The following is a 19,648-nucleotide window of genomic DNA, read 5'->3' as shown; positions in this document are numbered from 1 at the left end:
CTGCTGGATCCTCACCCCTATTTTAAATGTTGTTTCTTAGAGACGCAGCACAGTGGAAGCCAGACTGAGACCCAGAAGAAGAGCAATTCACGTAGTCACCCAGCAAGGGCAGATAAAACCAAAAGAAACACAGCAATGGGCGTTCCCCAACTGAACTAGTCAATAATTTACATATAGGTCATAACCAGTATGCCCCCTGGGACTGATAAAGGCATTGTGGAGGACACTGATTCAGGAACAGGATTAGGATGGAGCATTAGATATGAATTACAGTACTTGTAAAGTAATGAAGATTGGATTTTTAAAAAATCTAATAAATACAAGAAATAAATAAATAATTTAGTGAGATCTTTCCTCTGAACTTCAGGATAAGGGGGAATAAAGAGTTAATTCGTATTCACAGGGAGCCAATTAGCCAAGAGGTAAATTAATTCGCATTTCAAAAGTAGATATTGCTCACTCAACATCAAAGGGGAAATGGTTTCAGGGCTTTGTCCAGAAAGGGAGGGGAAGAGCAGTTGGGTTTTGTTTTTGCTTTTTTGATACAAGACCATAATAGGAAGTGGGAGCTCCATATTCTCCAGAAATTGGACATCCAGCCAACAATGGGAAAGTCTAAATAGCTGCTTATGCACAATACTGTACTTACAAATCAATCTTTTAAAGAAAACTCATTGCTGTTTTTATCTTTCCCAGAAGTTTTGCCTTTCTTAATTATTTTAACCCACCGCAACAATTTCAAGTTAAGTTTTTATTTCTTTTCTAAAAAACAGAACAGACTGTTTCCCAATTAGCCAGGTCCATGCATGATTTCTTCACCAGCAGAAACCCCCGTCAATTGCCTGCCAGACTGTTAGCAGAGAACATACCTTCAAGTTGTTAGTTCAGTGGGAGTGCACATCAGCAATTGCTTCACTTCCTGGGCGGAAAGCAAAACCGGATTACTTAATAGTCAGCACACAACACGAGAGGAATTTATTTACCGAGTCGGATCACACATCCATCTCATCTGGCATTCCGCCAGCAAAACGCCCCACAAGATGCTCTGGAAAAGTTCCCAAGCAAGACAAGCCATGAAGCCAACAAAAGACTGTGGCTAGTAGCCACCAATGAATACACCACTAGTCATCTCTCAAAGTCTTACCATGTCCTATGGCAGTGCCTTTCATTGTTTAATGCACAATAGCAGGGACCTAAAGAGCTCTTTTAGAGCTGCACAAAGCACAGCTTTCAGACTTTACCTACACTTTGCCCTTTGAACACCCTTGCACATACGCAAGCACACACACACCCTTTCCTGGGAAGAGAAGTGTAACTTGATCATTCTGAAAGGATCCAAATTAATCTGACCTTATACTTGTAAGACAAGGATCACTCCAGATGCAAGCTGAATTAACAACTCTGAATACATTCCACTAGGGCACGTGCATGCAACATTTACATCTTAGCCTACGTGCTACCAATTGTGGTTTCACCTTCTATGAATGCAAACGTTAAAGCAGCCTCCACACAGTGCATTAAGAGGTTTGCTTGCCTTGTTTTATGCATAGGCAGAGGTGGGCTGCTGAGGTGGGACGGTGATGTGCGCTCGCCCCCATGGCTCTGAGTGCTAGCGGAGTCCAGCCCAATTCTGCTATTGCACCTGGGCAGGGAGCGAAATTGTGCGCGGACATGCAGGGGCACCCGTGGGGCCACGGGGGCGAGCGCACGTCACCGTTCCACCTCTGTGCATAGGTAAAAGTAGATGTAATTTGAAAATATTGAAAATATTTCACCTGCAAAAGGAATGGCATAAGAAAGCTTGCCCAATTATCAAAAGGGCAGCCATATTCAGTAGCCACTTGCAAGCTTGCAAGGTTGCCCACTATCCTCTGCTCTCTTACTTGCTCAGGACACTATGAACTAACAACCATTTGCTCTGAGCAGGTTCATGGGCATGCTTCCAAAAAATACTGGGCTGAAAGAATCCAAGATCCCGGGATTTCAGAGAAACAGGTACCTTGATTTTTTTTTCTTTTAAAGGCTGCCGAGAAGCATGTTAAGACCTCTTTGTCTTGGACAATCTTTATTAAAATTACTTGCTCCTCAGTGCAATTAGCCGCCCCAAATCTAATAAATTGAATTAAACTGAATTGAATTAACAGGGAGGGGAGAAACAGCATCTAAACCAGGACCTCCATGGCAGGAAAGTTTAACCCCTCCCCATAATATCCAGATGCCCACAAATTACTCCTGTTTGGCCTCCTCTCCTTGCTCTTTGCCATCCCACCTGGGAAGGTCCATCAGAGTCACCTCAACCTGATTATTTGTAAAGCAATCCAGCTTCCCAAGAGCTCCTTAGCAGGAACAGAATTATGCCTTTGTCTATGCGGAATGAAAAAAGAAAAGATTGGCTGTTCTTATCTTATTAAACATCGCATTTCTATGGAGCTCATGGTACAATCTCAGTGTACCATTTCAACAAAAGAACAATTGCCATATTGACTTTTTCCATTAGTAAAGAAAGCTGAAAGAGATGAAGGAAGCAGCGGCATTCATTATTGAAAGATTTTTGTCAGAGGACCAAGAGCTACCTAGACAGGCTTCCTCAAATCAGGACTCTTTAAATAGAACCCAGGTCCCCTCAGAGAATGTATTCATCATTACCATCACCAGAAAGGACTCCAGTTGGAGATATTCTCCTGCATTTTGTTTCATAGAAACTAATCAATTGTTTCTGGGATGATTACAAACATATTGATGGTGATAACTGTCATGTTTTCCTCCCTTTGAGGGGTGGGGGATGGGGGGATAGGAATGCCCTCAAGTCCTTGTTGATGTCTCGACTAATTCCTGAAGTTTTCTTGGCAAGATTCCAGAAGTGGTTTGTCCTTCCCTTCTAACTATGACTGAGAAAGAGAAAGAGAGAGAAAACAAGCTGGCTTTGTGTCTAAGGCAGGACTCGCACTCCCAGGCTCCTGGTATTTATCTGCCTTAACCATTATGCCAAACTGGCTATGTCCAGTATCCAGCCTCAAAAATATACAACCTCAGCACAAGGGAAGTCCATGAAGATTATCCCTGCCAATCTTTGCCATTTTTAGTTCCTGCATTTGTTTTCTCTCAGCAAAGCACAGGTGATAGAAATCTGACAGCAGTACTTAAAATGGAGAAACATCTCAAGCACTCTGGCTGGGCCCATGTATCATACTAAAGCCACGGCTTCCCCAAGATTTTTTAAAAAGCCATCATGGCTCAGTTTATTTATATGTTAAGCCATCAATCATAATTTACCAACTCTAGTGGCTCTGTCCACACACCAAATTAAGCAGGAATCATCAACTCTCATCATGGCTTAAATCAATTTGTGATGAGCCCAATTGGTAAATAATTTAAGGCAGCCATTCACAAAGAAGAGAACCAATACAGCAACCTTTATGGCAAAAGGATTGAGCTAAGGTTCCTCAGCAGTTATATGGCTGAAAACCTGAACCAAAACACATTGCTAACAATCAAATTACATTGTAGCTTGCACATATTACCTTCTGGTTTAGTTTAACTCTGGATTATTGAATAAATTGTAATCACTTAGGTTCATGGAACACACTAGATCGAAACCAAACAAACTACACAATATCTTACTGTAACATGTGAATTGAGCCTGAAACTCATAATCAGTTCAGCCACAAATGTTTAATTAGTCCCTTTTAATATGACAGTGATTCGCATCCATAAGCCCACTTTACAGTAATTCTTACTTTACATCAGTGTCACCCTCAGCCAATTCAAATATGCCTACTAGAATAGAACAGAACAGAACCCAGCAGAATTCTTTATTGGTCAAGTGTGATTGGACACACAAATGTTTAGGTACAGTGTTCCCTCGATTTTCGCGGGTTCAAACTTCGCGAATAGCCTATACCACGGTTTTTAAAAAAATATTAATTAAAAAATACTTCGCGGGTTTTTTTCTATACCACGGTTTTTCCCGCCCGATGATGTCATACATCATCACCAAACTAATATTTTTTGCAAATAAATAATAAAAAAATAATTATTGTTAAATAATTATGTTTATAAATATCAGGATCACTAAGTGTCTTGTTTAATGGTGAGTACCAGTAATAATGGTGAGTAGATGGTTGTTAAGGGAATGGGAAATGGTAATTTAGGGGTTTAAAGTGTTAAGGGAAGGCTTGTGATACTGTCCATAGCCAAAAATGGTGTATTTACTTCCGCATCTCTACTTTGCGGAAATTTGACTTTCGCGGGTGGTCTCGGAACGCATCCCCTGCGAAACTCGAGGGAACACTGTACTTCTAATTTCTCTAAATATTTCTGGCATTAAACCGGTTTAACAAATTGTTTAGCCTCTGAGTATCAACTAGATATTTTCCTTGTTCCTTTAACAAATTATCCCACCTAGCTCTTGAAATAATTACATCCTTATTTTGATAAAACTCCCAATGATTTACTTGGGAAGGACTCATCTTGAGCCTTAACTCATGCTGACACACGGCTAGCCAGGAAAAACTCATTTACATGAATGGATCTCAAAAGATAGTAAATGCACCAATAGTTTGGTTCCTGTGGCAACCAAGCTAAAATCACTGACACTTTGAGTTCTTAGGGACTGCTATCAATGAAATAAAGGGTGTTTTTTTGTTTCTTCTATGATGGATCTAGCTCAATGAGGAGGAACCTGTGGCACACAGGGCGATATCTGAGGGCACATGAAGCATTGTCCTATGTCAGCTCCAGCTGATTTCAAAAGCCTTCTTTTTACCTGTTTTTGCAGTCCCTAGGATATAGAAAAGCCTCCTGAAGTCTGAGGATGGTGAAAAATGGGGATAGTGAAACACAGCCCAATGGGTCTACCAGACGTCCGGAGGCTTCAATGAGACCTGTGCACATGTGGGGAGAGGGAGCACAGGAGGGGGGGGTTGTATGCATGCACAGGGGGAGGGCATTGCGTTATAGGTGTGGCCGCGCACGAGCACCCTTTTGGCACCCGAGCCGAAAAAGGTTTGCCATCACTGATCTCGGTTCTCTGAATAATTGTTAAGCCAAATATATTTTTATATAGACAGTTCTTGACTTACAACCTTTCAAAGTTACAATAGCACTGAATGGCACTGACTTACGGCCATTTTTCACACATACAACCATTGCAGCATCCTGGTGGTCATGAGATCAAAATGTGACACGTTGACGGTTGCAATGTCCTAGTGTCATGTGATGACCTTTTGTGACCTTCTGACAAGCCAAGTCAATGGGGAAGCCAGATTCACTTAACAATTGTGTTGCTAATTTAGCTGTAGTTAACTTAACAACTGTGGTAAAAAAAGTTGTAAAGTGGGGTGAAACTCACTTAACAATGGTCTCGCTTAGAAGCAAATGTTGGACCCAATTGTTGTCATAAGCCAATGACTAAAAGATGTTGCTGTTGTTATTATATTATTATTGTTGTTGTTGTTGTTGTTGTTGTATTATTACTGTATTGTTGTTGTTGTTGTTGTTGTTATTATTATTATTATTATTATTATTATTATTATTATTATTATTTAGATTCGCTGCTTTAGATTACACTGGTTTCTTGGAACAGATGCAGGAACTAATTTCTGTGTATTTCCACACAGAAAGTTGGCAACTGTGAACGCCTCTTGACTCAGAAGTTTCCCTCCCCCCAACCCACCCCTCTCCTTCCTTCTGATACCATATTCTAATGCTGGAAGCCCAGAGCAAAAAAGTCAGCTGTGAGACAGACTCATTCCCATGATCTTTAGGAAGTTTTCATGAGTCACTGGTTAAAAGGTGATACCAAATCTCTTGCACTGAGACACGTTTTGATTTCATTCCACTCTGGAATCGTAGAGTGGAGCTCAGCTCCCTTAGAAAGAGACAAGCCCCAAGTTAGCCAACCACATTTTATCTTTATGTCATGTGTGAACCTGTTCATGGACATCAGCCTACAATTCAGAGTACTGCCTGTGTTCTACAAGGGAGTCAAGAGGGCTGCTGCTGCTATTTTCTGTTCAGCAAGGCCTTGAGCCTATCCAGAAGTCCAAGGGGGTAAATCTCTCCTGTTACCTTTGAACTTCTTTTTCCAAGACAAGCATTGCAGGGACTAATCACAGAGTAACTTGCTTACACCAAGGGTTATCTTCAATAGCCATAGTTTCAGCAGTTTTTTGTCTGTGCATTAGACAGAACCTAGAGGTATCCCAAATCATTTCCACTCTAACTTCTCTAACAGCAACCAAGTTCTGAGAATCTGAACCTTGTTATTTCAGAGGTATATTCACATTAATTTTACCACTTCAAAGCATGAGAAAGAGAGAAAACTGGAGTTTTGTTTTGTTCTTTTTCTTAGTGGTTCCTGCACTTTTCACATTTTCAAAAAGAGCAGGATTTATCAGGAGATATTTATGTTTGCTGAGCAGGTAATCATCATGTCATCAGATCTCTGCTTGGCAATTAAGACACAGAAGTCTAGTAGAGAAAGGAGCTTGGGCCATCCTAGATTTCAGATAGGGCAGTTTTTAGACGAAGCATTGTCCAAGCAAAAGTTCCACCCTTATAAAACAGAGTGTAAAGCTGCCAAATCTTTTATGGTTGCATGGTATGAGTAAATCTTCCCTATCCTCTTCCTCTTCCTTTCGATTTGCACCACTGAACAAGTTTCAAGCCTGGTCAAGTCATATGAAGGCCCTACCCATCAGCACACATATAACCACAACAATTTCAAATCTTGGCAATCCATCTGGCCTCTGAACGGTTACAGGTAAACAAGAGGGTGGATTAATAGACTTACACTCTGTTTTGGTAAGTTTCAACAAGTATCACTAGCCTAGTTCGCATATAACCCTAAACCACAAATTATGGTTTACAATCACATGATTGACTCCATGCATCACAGTAAGCCTAAATCAAAACACATTATGGATTTGAGCAGCAGTTCTTACAAGTGTTTAAGCTCAAATATACTGCTCAAAAAAATAAAGGGAAGACTTAAACAAGAGAATATAACTCTAAGTAAATCAAACTTCTGTGATATCAAACTGTCCACTTAGGAAGCAACACTGATTGACAATCAATTTCATTGTGTTGTCAGCACATTCAACTTTGTACAGAACAAAGTATTCAATGAGAATATTTCATTCATTCAGATCTAGGATGTGTTATTTGAGTGTTCCCTTTATTTTTTTGAGCAGTGTACTTTAACATTTCTCAGTTTTAATTTATACTACAGTAAATATCTATTGGTAAAATCCACATAAACCAAAGCTCTTCAGAATAAGTAGTTACTTTAAGAATGTAAAGAGAACTCAAAATCAATCACTTAGTCTTAAGAGCATTGTGTGTATCCAGAGTGAACAAGTACAGATTTCCACCACCCCCAAAAAATTTAATTTGATCTGATGTTTACTTCTGTGTAGCTGAAAGTTTAACATAGACAATTCTGGGAGTCCTGTGCCTGCAACTTCTATGAATATTGTCTTTTCATTGGTTCCCACAACTAAATTTCACAGAATCTTGAATAACTTTAATAGGAAAGTGAACACAAGAACAAGGGGGCACAATCTGATGTTAGTTGGGGGAAAGAACAGAAGCAACGTGGTGAGAAAATATTATTTTACTGAAAGAGCAGTAGATGCTTGGAACAAACTTCCAGCAGACATGGTTGGTAAATCCACAGTAACCCTTGTGGGGTACCTCAGGGGTCGGTCCTCTCCCCCCTACTATTTAATATCTACACGAAACCGATGGGTGAGATCATACAAGGGCAAGGGGTGAGGTATCATCAGTATGCAGATGATACCCAGCTTTACATCTCTATCCCTTGTCCAGTCAGTGAAGCAGTGGAAGTGATGTGCCGGTGCCCGGAGGCTGTTGGGGTCTGGATGGGTGTCAACAGATTCAAACTCAACCCTGATAAGACGGAGTGGCTGTGGGTTTTGCTTCCCAAGGACAATTCCATCTGTCTGTCCATTACCCTGGGAGGGGGGAATTACTGACCCCCTCAGAGAGGGTCCGCAACTTGGGCATCCTCCTTGATCCACAGCTCACATTAGAGAAACATCTTTCAGCTGTGGCGAGGGGGGCATTTGCCCAGGTTCGCCTGGTGCACCAGTTGCGCCCCTATTTGGACCGGGAGTCACTGCTCAGTTACTCGTGCCCTCATCACCTTGAGGCTCGACTACTGTAACGCTCTCTACATGGGGCTACCTTTGAAAAGTGTTCGGAAACTTCAGACCGTGCAGAATGCAGCTGCGAGAGCTATCATGAGCTTTCCTAAATATGCCCATGTTACACCAACACTCCGCAGTCTGCACTGATTGCCGATCGGTTTCCGGTCACAATTCAAAGTGTTGGTTATGACCTATAAAGCCCTTCATGGCACTGGACCAGTATATCTCTGGGACCGCCTTCTGCCGCACGAATCCCAGCAACCAGTTAGGTCCCACAGAGTTGGCCTTCTCCGGGTTCCATCGACTAAACAATGCCGTTTGGCGGGACCCAGGGGAAGAGCCTTCTTTGTGGTGGCCCCAAGCCTCTGGAACCAACTCCCCCCAGAGATCAGAGTTGCCCCCGCCCTCCTTGCCTTTCGTAAGCTCCTTAAAACCCTCTTCTGCTGTCAGGCATGGGGGAACTGAGATATTCTCCTCCCCCTAGGCTTACAAAAAAAAAATTATGCATCATATGTCTGTATTATTGGTTTATTAAATTAGGGTTTTTAAATTAACTTAAATATTAGATTTGTTTATATTGTCTTATTGTTGTTGTTAGCCGCCCCGAGTTTACGGAGAGGGGTGGCATATAAATCTAATAAATAAATAAATAAACTGAATTTAAACATGCCTGGGATAAATATATATATACAATACAGGAAATAATATAAGGGCAGCCTAGATGGACCATGAGGTCTTTTTCTGCCATCAATCTTCTGTGTTTCTAACTTCCCTGGCAAGGCAAGAAAAGTCATTTCCCCCCTCTGCAGAAAACAATCCCCCAGTGACCAGATGCAAAGGGAGCCAAGGCCTCAGTACTTTGTGAAATTTCACCTGCTCAATATTCCACCCCCTATCTATGCCAAAGGCACTGCTTTTATTTATTCAAAAACCTTGTCCTGTGTACTCTAGACAGAGCAGAAAGTAACTCACAGTCTAGGGGGCTGTCTTTCAGTAGGCTACCTGCTGGGATGCTTGCAAGAATGCTAGGCTTTTTCACAAAATCCTTAGGTTCTTAAAGGCACAGGCTTACAGAGAGAGCAGCAGCACAAGGAAACCTGTAGCCCCTTCAAAACAAATGCACAGCAAAAGCTTTACTAGGCTGCACTTCAGTTCATCAGGTTTATAAAAGATGAGGCCAGAAATTAAAAATAGAAAAGGAATGTAAAAGTACATTTCTATACGACATACATTTAAGAATAGAGCTGTAAAATGTGTTGTGGGGGTGAAGGGAAATTCCAGCGTTTTATATAATAACAACAGAGTTGGAAGGGACTTTGGAGGTCTTCTAATCCAACTCCCTGCTCAAGTAGGACAGTGTTTCCCAACCTTGGCAACTTGAAGATATCTGGACTTCAACTCCCAGAATTCTGGGAGTTGAAGTCCAAATATCTTCAAGTTGCCAAGGTTGGGAAACACTGAGGTAGGAGACACCACACCATTTCAGACAAATGATTGTCTAATCTGTTTTTCAAAACTTCACAACTTCTGGAGGCAAACCCTTTTCAGCATTCACAACTTCTGGAGGCAAACCCTTCCACCGACCAATTATTCTAACTGTCAGGAAATTTCTCCTTAGTTCTAAGTTGCTTCTCTCCTTGTTTAGTTTCCACCCATTGCTTCTTTTCCTACCCTCAGGTGCTTTGGAGAACAGGCCGAATTTTCTAAGAAGCCAGGGCAACGCGTTAAAGCACAGGGAGAGATAAAGAGGTCCGCCGCGTCTTCTAATCCCCACAAAGCCCGTCAATTTCTCATCCCCAGTCTTACAAGATTGGGCTCAACTCTCAATTCCGTTCCTGGACGAAATCTCCCTCCGCCCGGTTTCCCAAGGTTGGATTGCGAGGAAATTCAAACAGGTTACTCAATGGTTAACCCATAGGAAGCACACACAAACCCAGCGAAAAGTCGCTCAAAAACAGCGAGCAGCACAACCTGCTCGGCCCTCGGCCCGATCGGATCCCCCCTCAGACAGAAGCTGCCTTTAGTTTCCCTTCCTAGCAGAAGTTCGAGCCCGGGAGAACCCTAAAGGTTCAATCCAAAGTTCAAAGGAGCCGTTTTCCCTTCGCGTTTTTCAGGCACCTGCTTCGCCCGCCCTTTTTTTCCCGGGAAACAGCTGGAAGTTGTAGGGGGAGAACCCACCAAGGGATCTTCGGCGCCGGACTCGGAAGGTCCAATGAAAACTTCGCACAAGCCCCGGCTTAATAATGGGAGAAGACCTCCCCCCCCCCTTCCACACACACAATCACACACACCCAGGTCAGCCCGGCCAAAAAAACAAACCACCCTTGGTTTTTCCGAGGATCGGGAAGGAGAAGCAAACTCGCCTTCCTCCTCTCGGGCATCACTCCAAGCCTTCCCCTTGGCTGGTGGGGATGCCAAAGTCCGCAAGCCCCGAAGAGGAACCCTTCCCCCCGCCGCCGCCCCCCCTTCTTTTACCTGCTTCGCGCTGTCGGCCGGGCACCTTCTGGGCTCGAGAGCTCTCCCGCGACGACGATAGCAGCACCGCCGCCTCCTTCTCCTCCCCTCCCAGGCACGTGATCCCCAAAGCAACAGGTACTTCCCGTCCCGTACCTGAGCGGCCAGGTGAGGCGCCCCCTCCCGCTCACCTGACTGCTCTGAGGAATCAGAAGAAAGCGGCGCGGCCCGGCGGGATCGCTCCCCCTCCCACCGCCCCGAGTTCCCTTCTGCCAGAGCGCGTCTGCTTCCCCCCCCTCCCCCCCCCCACTCTGGTGCTTTTGTCGCCCATAATATTGGTGCCCGCATAATATTGTTAAGCACATTACAGTACTTGACTTCGAGCTTTGCACTTTAAGACGTGTGGACTTCAACTCCCAGAATTCTCCAGCCAGCTGGAGAATGCTGGGAGTTTATTTATTAATTTATTTACTTATTAGATTTCTATGCCGCCCTATTCCTCAGAATCCACAAGTCTTAAAGTTGCCAAGTTTGGGGGGACCCGTGCTTTACAGAATAGTAATAAAAAGAGGAGAGTAAATAAAAGAAGGGGAGATGTGCCCTGAGGAGATTGCAATCTAAGTGCCAGGCTGGGAGTATGGCATCAAAATAATCATAATTGTCACTTGGTTTCTCTCAATTGTCACTTGGTTTCTCCCACCCACCGCATCCCCGCTGTGGTAGGCGCCCTTTCCTAAAAGTAGATGTCACAGAAAACAAAACAAAACAAACTTAATCTGAAGCTTTAATGTGGCACAAGGCAGCACCCCAATCTCAGGTCTCATTAGCATTTTAATAGAAGACCATTAAACCATGCCAGGACTGCTGGAGGCTAGTGTGGAATGAAACAAAAGCCCCAGAATGAATCGGCACTTTTCCGAAACCACTTCCCTTTTGTTGCCAAGAAAACTGTTGGAGAGTCAGGGTTGACTTGGAAGAGGCCTTCATCTTAATGTGTCACTGGTTATTGCTGCTCACCTATGGAATTGCTCCCCCTTGTGGAAGCATTCTGCATTTTCACTGAACAAAGCATTATTCTGATGCACCCATTTTGTGTGTTTGTGTGTGTGAGAGAGAGAGAGAGAGAAAGAATGAAAGAGAGAATTTCAGTGTCTGCAGGCCTTTGCGTAACTCCATCAAACCAGCTGCCTCAAATGAACTTGAGGCTATTTAATATTTAACATAAAATGCATTAAGCTTTTTAAAAGTAAACTAAATATAATAAGCAAATAAAATATTTCAGAAGGAAAAGGGAGTAATGATAGTGACTTTGAGCCAGTTCCTCCCAGACTGATCCACCTTGCAGGGTTATTGTGGGGAAAATAGGAGACAACTATTTCTGCTACTTTGAGTTATATATTAAAAAGGATAAACTAAAAAAATTAAGAAAGGGGCATGCATAAGTGCACCATTGTGCCTACGGTCCCTGTCTTACTGTCCTATTGTCTAAATTTACCTTACTTTGCTTTTGTTTTGTTTATATCAATACCTGGTATCTTGTAAATGTTTTGACAAATAAATAAAAACGAAAGAAAGAAAAAGAGAGAGGAAGAGAGAGAGCGAAAGAAAGAGAGAGAGAGAGAGAAAGAAAGAAAGAAAGAAAGAAAGAAAGAAAGACAAATGTATGTGGAATTAAAGTCTAATAGGGAAGGGTAGGTATGACATAAGGAACAAGAAGAAAACTCTCAAGAAAAAATTGTTTCTTGCAAAGACTTTGGCACATTTGACTGAGGTCAAATTCCACATCATCAGACATGCTCAAACGTGCTAATTGATGGTGGTGGTAGTGGTGGTGATAAAAGCTAGCAAACTAGATGGCTACTTGGAATTTTCCAGAATTTGGAGCATGGTAAGTATTTTTATTTATTTTTATTTATTTTGTGAAACAAATATTAGATAGTACATATGAGTATAAACATGATTTGAATACATGAAATGAATACAGATAAAAATAAAAGGGTATATTAGGACAGGGAGAGTAGGCACGCTGGTGCGCTTATACATGCCCCTTACAGTCCTCTTAGGAATTGGGTGAGGTCCACCGTAGACAGTTTAAGGCAGGGGTCTCCAACTTTGGCAACTTTAAGACTTGTGGACTTCAATTTCCAGAATTGGAAATTGGCTGAGGAATTCTGGAAATTGAAGTGCACAAGTCTTAAAGTTGCCAAGGTTGGAGACCCCTGGCCTAAGATTAAAATTTTTGGAGTTAACTTTCTTTAACTTATTTTCAGCCTCAACTATTTCCCTCAAATAATGTATAGGAATTGCTAGTCAGCATCCCCAAAAAGGCACCAGAGTCAAGGAAGTCCACTTTAAAACTTAATGTATCCAAATCTTGAAATGCTTCCTCCCCACCATTCCTATTTTCTGCCATTCTTCCATCTTTCTTTTGGATGCAGAGCTCCCTTGTTTGACTGTGGAAATAAGGGACTTGTAGAAAAAGGTCATGATGTTGCTCGGTCTCATCAGGGTGCTGCAGTCTCAGGAGACATGATGAGAGAGCTTATACCAGTAATAAACCCCCGCTTTGTAAAACAATCTGGGCTATAGGATGGCTGCCCTTTCCTTGAGCTGCATTCTCTAGCCTCGACATGTAGCCACGTAGGAATTCCTGAAAGCTTCTTATATCCAGAGAAACCACGGCCTGACCCAGCGGATAATTCAGTCTGGGGTCAGTTGAGACAAAAAAAATCCTTTTGCCTTCAAATTAAGCAATTCAATTTGAGCACTTTATGGCATGCATGGTATGCATATAGTTCTTATATACCCACTCAAATAGATTTATTTGGCAATTATACTACCTAGAGCTATAGTACCACATGACATTATGTTGCAGGCAGCAAAAAAAAAAAATCCAAATATTTCTTTATCCTCTTAATCTATTGAAACGATGCATCGGAATTCTCTCTTCTGAAATAAGCAGGATCTAAATAACATGAAGGGTGGGAAGGCATGAAAAAGAAACTTGAATCTTTTACAGCCTTAGACTAAAAGGTGTGAATGTTTAGATTCACATGTATTCAAAAAAGAAAACCCAGCCAAATTACATGATGATTTAGTGTGATTTAAAGTAATCTATTCAGTCAGGAATGATTGATTTTAAAATATCATTCAGCAATGAGGAAAAATAAAATTGAAGAGTTAGGACTTAGGATCAGATATGATAATCAGAAAGATGCTTTCAATCATTTGCCCCAATTAAATAGACTTTTGGTTATTCACAGGCTAAAGTTGTGCTGTCATTAAATGGCCAGTTAGCACCTTACAAATAAGACAAAGGCTAGGATTCCCTTTTTTCAAATAATAGAAGCCAGAGCTCTCATATCCCACTGCTATAACCATTTAAAAACTCTGTAGTATATTAATTTCAAGTTGTTTTATTAGCATTCACTAGCAAAACTGCAAATACTGTATATACATTCCATAATTTAATCTGAAGCCTTTTTTTTTTTTGGCCTTGGCACCCATATTAAAAGATCACCCAAAGCTTGCTTTTCATTTTGGAGCAGGCATGGATTTCTGGTTAAAATATATTATTCATACAGACCCCCTCTTAATTTAAAAGCCTATTTCTTTTGTTTCCACATTAATCAAAACCGATGGGGTCCACTTTTCAGCAATACACGTGACCAGTGGTTGCATTAGGCTAATGCCAAAATTAAACTACAGTAGATGGAATTAGGCATACAATGACTCTCTTCCTTTAGTACATTACACTCAGAAAAATAAGTTAATATTCCAAGTACTATAACTTCCATCAGGTTTGTAGGAGGGTGTGTGGTATAGAGCAAATTTTATAATAGTGTTAAACTAAGATAATATAACAAAAATGAGTAATAGGTTTTATTAGAGCTTGGCATTTTTAAAATGCTTCCTAAAATGCTAGCAAGTAAGAGGTCTATCGCTTGGTATGCACTGCAAGGATTTGCTTTTCTAGGCCCTGGGGATATAGCTCAACATGAATAGGATGATGATGGTATGGGAGATGGGTAAGCTATGCTGCTTCTCATTTTCATTCCTTGAAATATTATTGTAAAGGAAGTTTATATATTTCATTTGCAACAATTCATTCCGAAGTGTTGTTGCAGGATTAAAGGTGTCCTGTATTATTTGAAGAAAAAAGATGCCTCCAAGGAAAGAGAAACCATTTGCATTTTGTTTCAAATTTGATTCATGATCTGAAACTAATTACGTGCTACAGGAGGTAGAAGAGCCTCGGGAAACATTGAGTTGGAATTGTCATATTTCCCTACTGTGTGTTTTCATCCCGAAACACAGCAATTTTTTAAAAAAAATCCTAAACCCAATCTACTGAAACTAAATGCTTAAAATCCCTAACTTGGCTAGGAGCAGCCTCTAGGACTGGAAAGGCAGGAACTGTTGTACATATATAAAGAATGCTCCTACATTCTACCTTTTTCCTACCTGGTTAATGCTGTCCTAATTCTCAAAATTCCCAGCCCATGCAGTCACTGGCCATGCTGACCTGAGACTTCCCTGGAGGGTGTAGATTATGAAAGAAACAGGTTTAAGATGTCTCTTCTACAGAGATATACTCACGAAACTGATGAAGTGGCCTGTGGTACCAAACAACCTATGATCTAATGATCTAAGTTCCAAAGCCCAGATCGCCAAAAATGCATTAAGAGTTGTAAACCTGATCTTGTGTAGCTTCTTCTCTGGTAATATTACACTACTAACCAGAACATACAAAACATTTGCTAAACCAATTCTTGAATACAGCCAGTGATGGGCTCTTACGGGTACGATCAGGTACACAGAACCAGAAGAAAAACTTTGGTCAGGTATGCAGAACTAGTAGGAAAAAAATGATTTTTTTTTCTTTTTTTCCTTTCTGGGCTCTGGGTATGTTTTTCCTATTACAGTAAATGAGGTTGAATGCGTTTAATTTTAGAAGAGGTGTGTGTTTGTGTGTCTGTATGGACATACACATACAGTTTATATAGTAGATAATGTGGCATATATATATAGAATTAAATAGTATATTCTGGATGTTCAGTAATAGTAAATAGATAGGGAAATTGTAACTCTTTGAGGCGAGGAGAGGCCAGGCACCCTAACCTTAACCCAAACCCTTGACGTGAGTGACATCAAGCTGGCCACCTTTAAGCCAGTCACATGATCTTTAAGCCACCCCCTGGTCACATGATCATCAAATCACTCTCACCTGGTCAAATGTCCTGTTGAGTCTATGTAAATAATTGACTGAGGAAAAAGCTGTCTCCGGGCAGAAAATGTAAATAATACAAGGTCGCGTCTGATTGGATCAGACGCATGACAGTTCCTTTTGGCGTGAGCCACAAACAGTATAAATAGAGCTGTATTTTCCACTGACAGCCAGACGCGTTCCATGCTGAAGGTCACTTACAAAAAGAGCTAATAAAGGAACCGTCTATCACAGCGGTCCCCAAACTACGGCCCGCGGGCCGGATGCGGCCCGCTGAGGCTATTTACCCGGCCCGCAGCAGCGTGCAAGATTTTACCATATAATATACTAAGTTCCCGAATCTCCCCTCCACTCTGCTGCTGAGCGTCTGGCGGCGGCAAGGAAGAGGAAAGCCAGGGGGCGGGGAGGAAAGCACCCTATGGCAGAGCAGCAACAGTTCCTCTCCCTAAAGGCGAGAAAGAAATTGGCCAATTGCTTTCCTCCCCGCCCCCTGGCTTTCCGCCTCCTCTCCAGACACTCAGCTGCAGACGGTCTTGGTCCCTCCTGCTTTTTTTTTTTTGCATCGGTGAAGTTTGCGCGCGTTTGGGCACTTTTGGTGTTGGGGGGGTCTGCTGCGGAAAGGGGGAGAGAGAGAGAGAAAGAGGGAGACATAGAAAGGGAGTGAGAGAGAAAAATAAAGCAAGAAAGAGAGGGGGAGAGAGAGCGGGAGAGTGCTGCTTTTTTGCTTCTTCGCTGCCCCGCAGGGAGCCTGGAAGCCCTGCAAGAGCGTCTGGAGGGGGCAGTAAACAATTTAACAGGATCCCCGCGCACTAACTTGTTAATAGCCACACCATCCCGGCCAGGCGACGGGGAGGCCCTCCCGATGCTTGCCCGCCGCCCAGGCCCCGCGCTTGGAGCCGGGGGCGACGGGCCTAGCCTCGGCTTACTTGGCCCCGGCGCGGCCGAAGCGCGGGGTGGAGTAGGCGGCGGCGGCTGCTTCAGGCCTGCCCCCGAGCTGAGCTTCCTTTGGCTTCCTTCGAGGCAAAGCTGCAAAGCTCACCTACCGCCTCGAAGGAAGCCAAAGGAAGCTCAGCTCAACGAGGACCGGCTGTTGGTCCCTTGAAGCTGCCGCTGCCCACTGCAGAGATCCCTTCGCCCGAACGGAGGCGGTGACGGCGGGCTCAAGGGACCACAAGGGGGGAAAGTCAATAAATCATGCAGACGGCCTAAGTAGGTGCCCCATGGCAGAATTAGTTGAAGACCCTGCCCCATCAGAAGATGTATTGATTTTAGATTTTGAAGAAAACCCTCTGACTACAGCCAAAGAGGTGGCTGAGCACACCAAAAAAGACCAAATTCTGCAAAGGGTCATTAATTGTATACAGAAGGGATGGCATGGAGACCCTGAGGAAGCAAGGTTAACAGATTTTAAGACCAAGAGGTTAGAGTTGTCATACATGAAGGGTTGTGTATTATGGGGTGATAGGGTGGTCATCCCTGATAGTCTAAAACAAAAGGTGCTCATTATGTTGCATGCGGGCCATCCTGGTATTGTCAGGATGAAAGGTTTGGCCAGGGGACCTTCAGTATGATCTAACCATTGTTCATAAAATTATCTGCTACAATGTCCTACCCATCAGTGAGTATTTCAGCTTCAATTACAACAATATATGAGCACACAATAGATACAAACTTAGAGTGAACTGCTCCAAACTTGATTGCAGAAAATACAACATTAGCAATAGAGTGATCAATGCCTGGAATACATTACCCGACTGTGGTTTCATCTCCAAACCTCCAAAATGTTAACCTTAGACTGTCTACTGTTGACCGCAACCCATTCTTAAGACTTGGTCTATAGGGGGCATGCATAAGCGTACCAGTGTGCCTACCATCCCTATCCTAATGCACCCATTTATTTATTTATTTATTTATTTATTCATTCATTCATTCATTCAATTTTTATGCTGCCCTTCTCCTTAGACCCAGGGCGGCTTATTATTATTATTATTTTATTTTTATTCATGTACGTTTCATGTATTCAATTCATGTTTATACTTATATGTACTATTTAATATGTGTTTGACTAAATAAATAAACAAACAAACAAACAAGCTCCTTTTAGTTAAAAAAGTCATGCCATGGTTAATTGTTATAATATTTAGCTGCCTGGGTTCTGCTGAATTCATAGCAAGACGTTATTATGGAAACTTTTATAGAATTGGCCCTAAGGCTGCATTCCAATGTACACTAAACTTACTCATCAGTTTGGGTTGTAAAGAGCTTGAATGCAAGTTGTCATGAAAATGACACGGCATAAAATTCATTTCAAAATGAAAAAGAAGTGGGTGGCTGGAAAATCCTGCTTCTTTATCCCAGTGGAAGGAGAATAGAAAGTTAATGCTTCAAATCAAACAGAATGGTGACTTTTTTTATTTAAGAGACCATCCTCCCCCCCCCCCCCCGCGGGAGCATTTGCACTGTTCTCAGATCATTTCCAGAAGGCACCTAAGCCAATTAGTGCCAGTTCATCTCTGGGTCTGCAGGAAACATGCTCAGTGGTTCTACAGTTGAAGTAGTAGAAATATGCAGTGTTAGGGATAGCATCAGTCTCCGATTGGTGGAACAATTTTTTCCAGCTCCTGGTCACCCACCTCCTCCTCCTCCTGGCATGCCACAATACCTCTCGCAGCTCCTTTTAACTGAACCTCTGGGAGATCCTTGCTGCTTGACTGCGCATCCTCTTCATAAGCCATGAGATTTATTAAAATGTGGGACACTGTTTGGAAAAACCAAGAGATTGGTTCATGTTGTGTTTTTAGTATTTCAAGATTAGCATAAGAACATTCCTGAGTCAGTTGCAGGGGCGGGTTCCTTGTTTCCATACCGGTGTGCTGCGCGCACATCGCAAAGTTTTGCACACGTATGTCGCTCTGCTTGCACTCATCCCCTTGTGTGATTTTGCTTCTATGCATGCACAAAAGCAAAAAAAGCACTGAAAATTGCACTGGCATAAGCGTCCTCTCACGCGATTTTGCTTCTGTGCATGCGCGGAAGCAAAAAAGCACTGGAAAATAGTAAAAAAAAATGACGGCGCACACGGACCAGGAAAGACAAATTGCGCAATCGGCAGGCTACTACTGGACTACCGCACTGGGGCTCACCAGTAGGAATGCACTTCTAGTCGGTTGTGAACTATTTGACAGGATTTTTGGTGAAAACAGCAAACTCAGAAAAAAGAACATCAGCTGATATTGAAAAAGTAGAAAATGCTAACTTCTTGGTAAGCTAGAAAAATGTCGAATAGACAACCTCACCACCCAATGGATTTGTAGATGGCTTACAAACCATACTCAAGGAGTAGTTCTTAATGGCACTACATCTACATGGAGAGAAGTAAGCAGTGAGGTACCACAAGGCTCCATCTTAAGCCCAGTACTCTTCAATATCTTCATAAATGATTTAGATGAGGGAATAGAAGGGGAACTCGTCGAATTTTCAGATGACACTAAACTGGCAGGAATAGCCAACACTCCAAAAGACAAGCTCAGGATCCAAAAAGATCTTGACAAACTTGAACAATGGACTGTATTCAACAAAATGAGTTTCAATGTGGAGAAAAGCAAAGTTTTGCATTTAGGCAGGAAAAATCAAAGCAGGTATGGGATCCAGCTAGTTCGGACCAGTTCAGGTGAACTGGTTATGATTTTGCGCAGTCCGGAGAACTGGTAAAATTGACCACTGGCTAGCCCCGCCCATTCCACCCTGCCCAATATGCTATCTTCCCTTCGCCAGGTGGTCCGGCTAATCTCCATGC

General features: G+C 42.4%; 1 protein-coding gene across 1 annotated transcript in view; it reads right to left on the bottom strand.

Annotated features, from left to right (window-relative positions):
- CRB3 (crumbs cell polarity complex component 3) overlaps positions 1 to 19,648 on the bottom strand; it is a 38,638-nt gene that overhangs the window by 13,351 nt on the left and 5,639 nt on the right. The window contains exon 2 of the mRNA XM_070736815.1: positions 10,647 to 10,805. Within this exon, the coding sequence (XP_070592916.1) occupies positions 10,647 to 10,805 (159 nt within the window). The remainder of the gene's footprint in view (positions 1 to 10,646; positions 10,806 to 19,648) is intronic.

The sequence above is a fragment of the Erythrolamprus reginae genome, chromosome 2, assembly GCF_031021105.1.
Source record: "Erythrolamprus reginae isolate rEryReg1 chromosome 2, rEryReg1.hap1, whole genome shotgun sequence".
Taxonomy (NCBI): domain Eukaryota; kingdom Metazoa; phylum Chordata; class Lepidosauria; order Squamata; family Dipsadidae; genus Erythrolamprus; species Erythrolamprus reginae.
The sequence above is the reverse complement of the archived record's forward strand: the minus strand, read 5'-3'. Positions and strand labels throughout refer to the sequence as shown.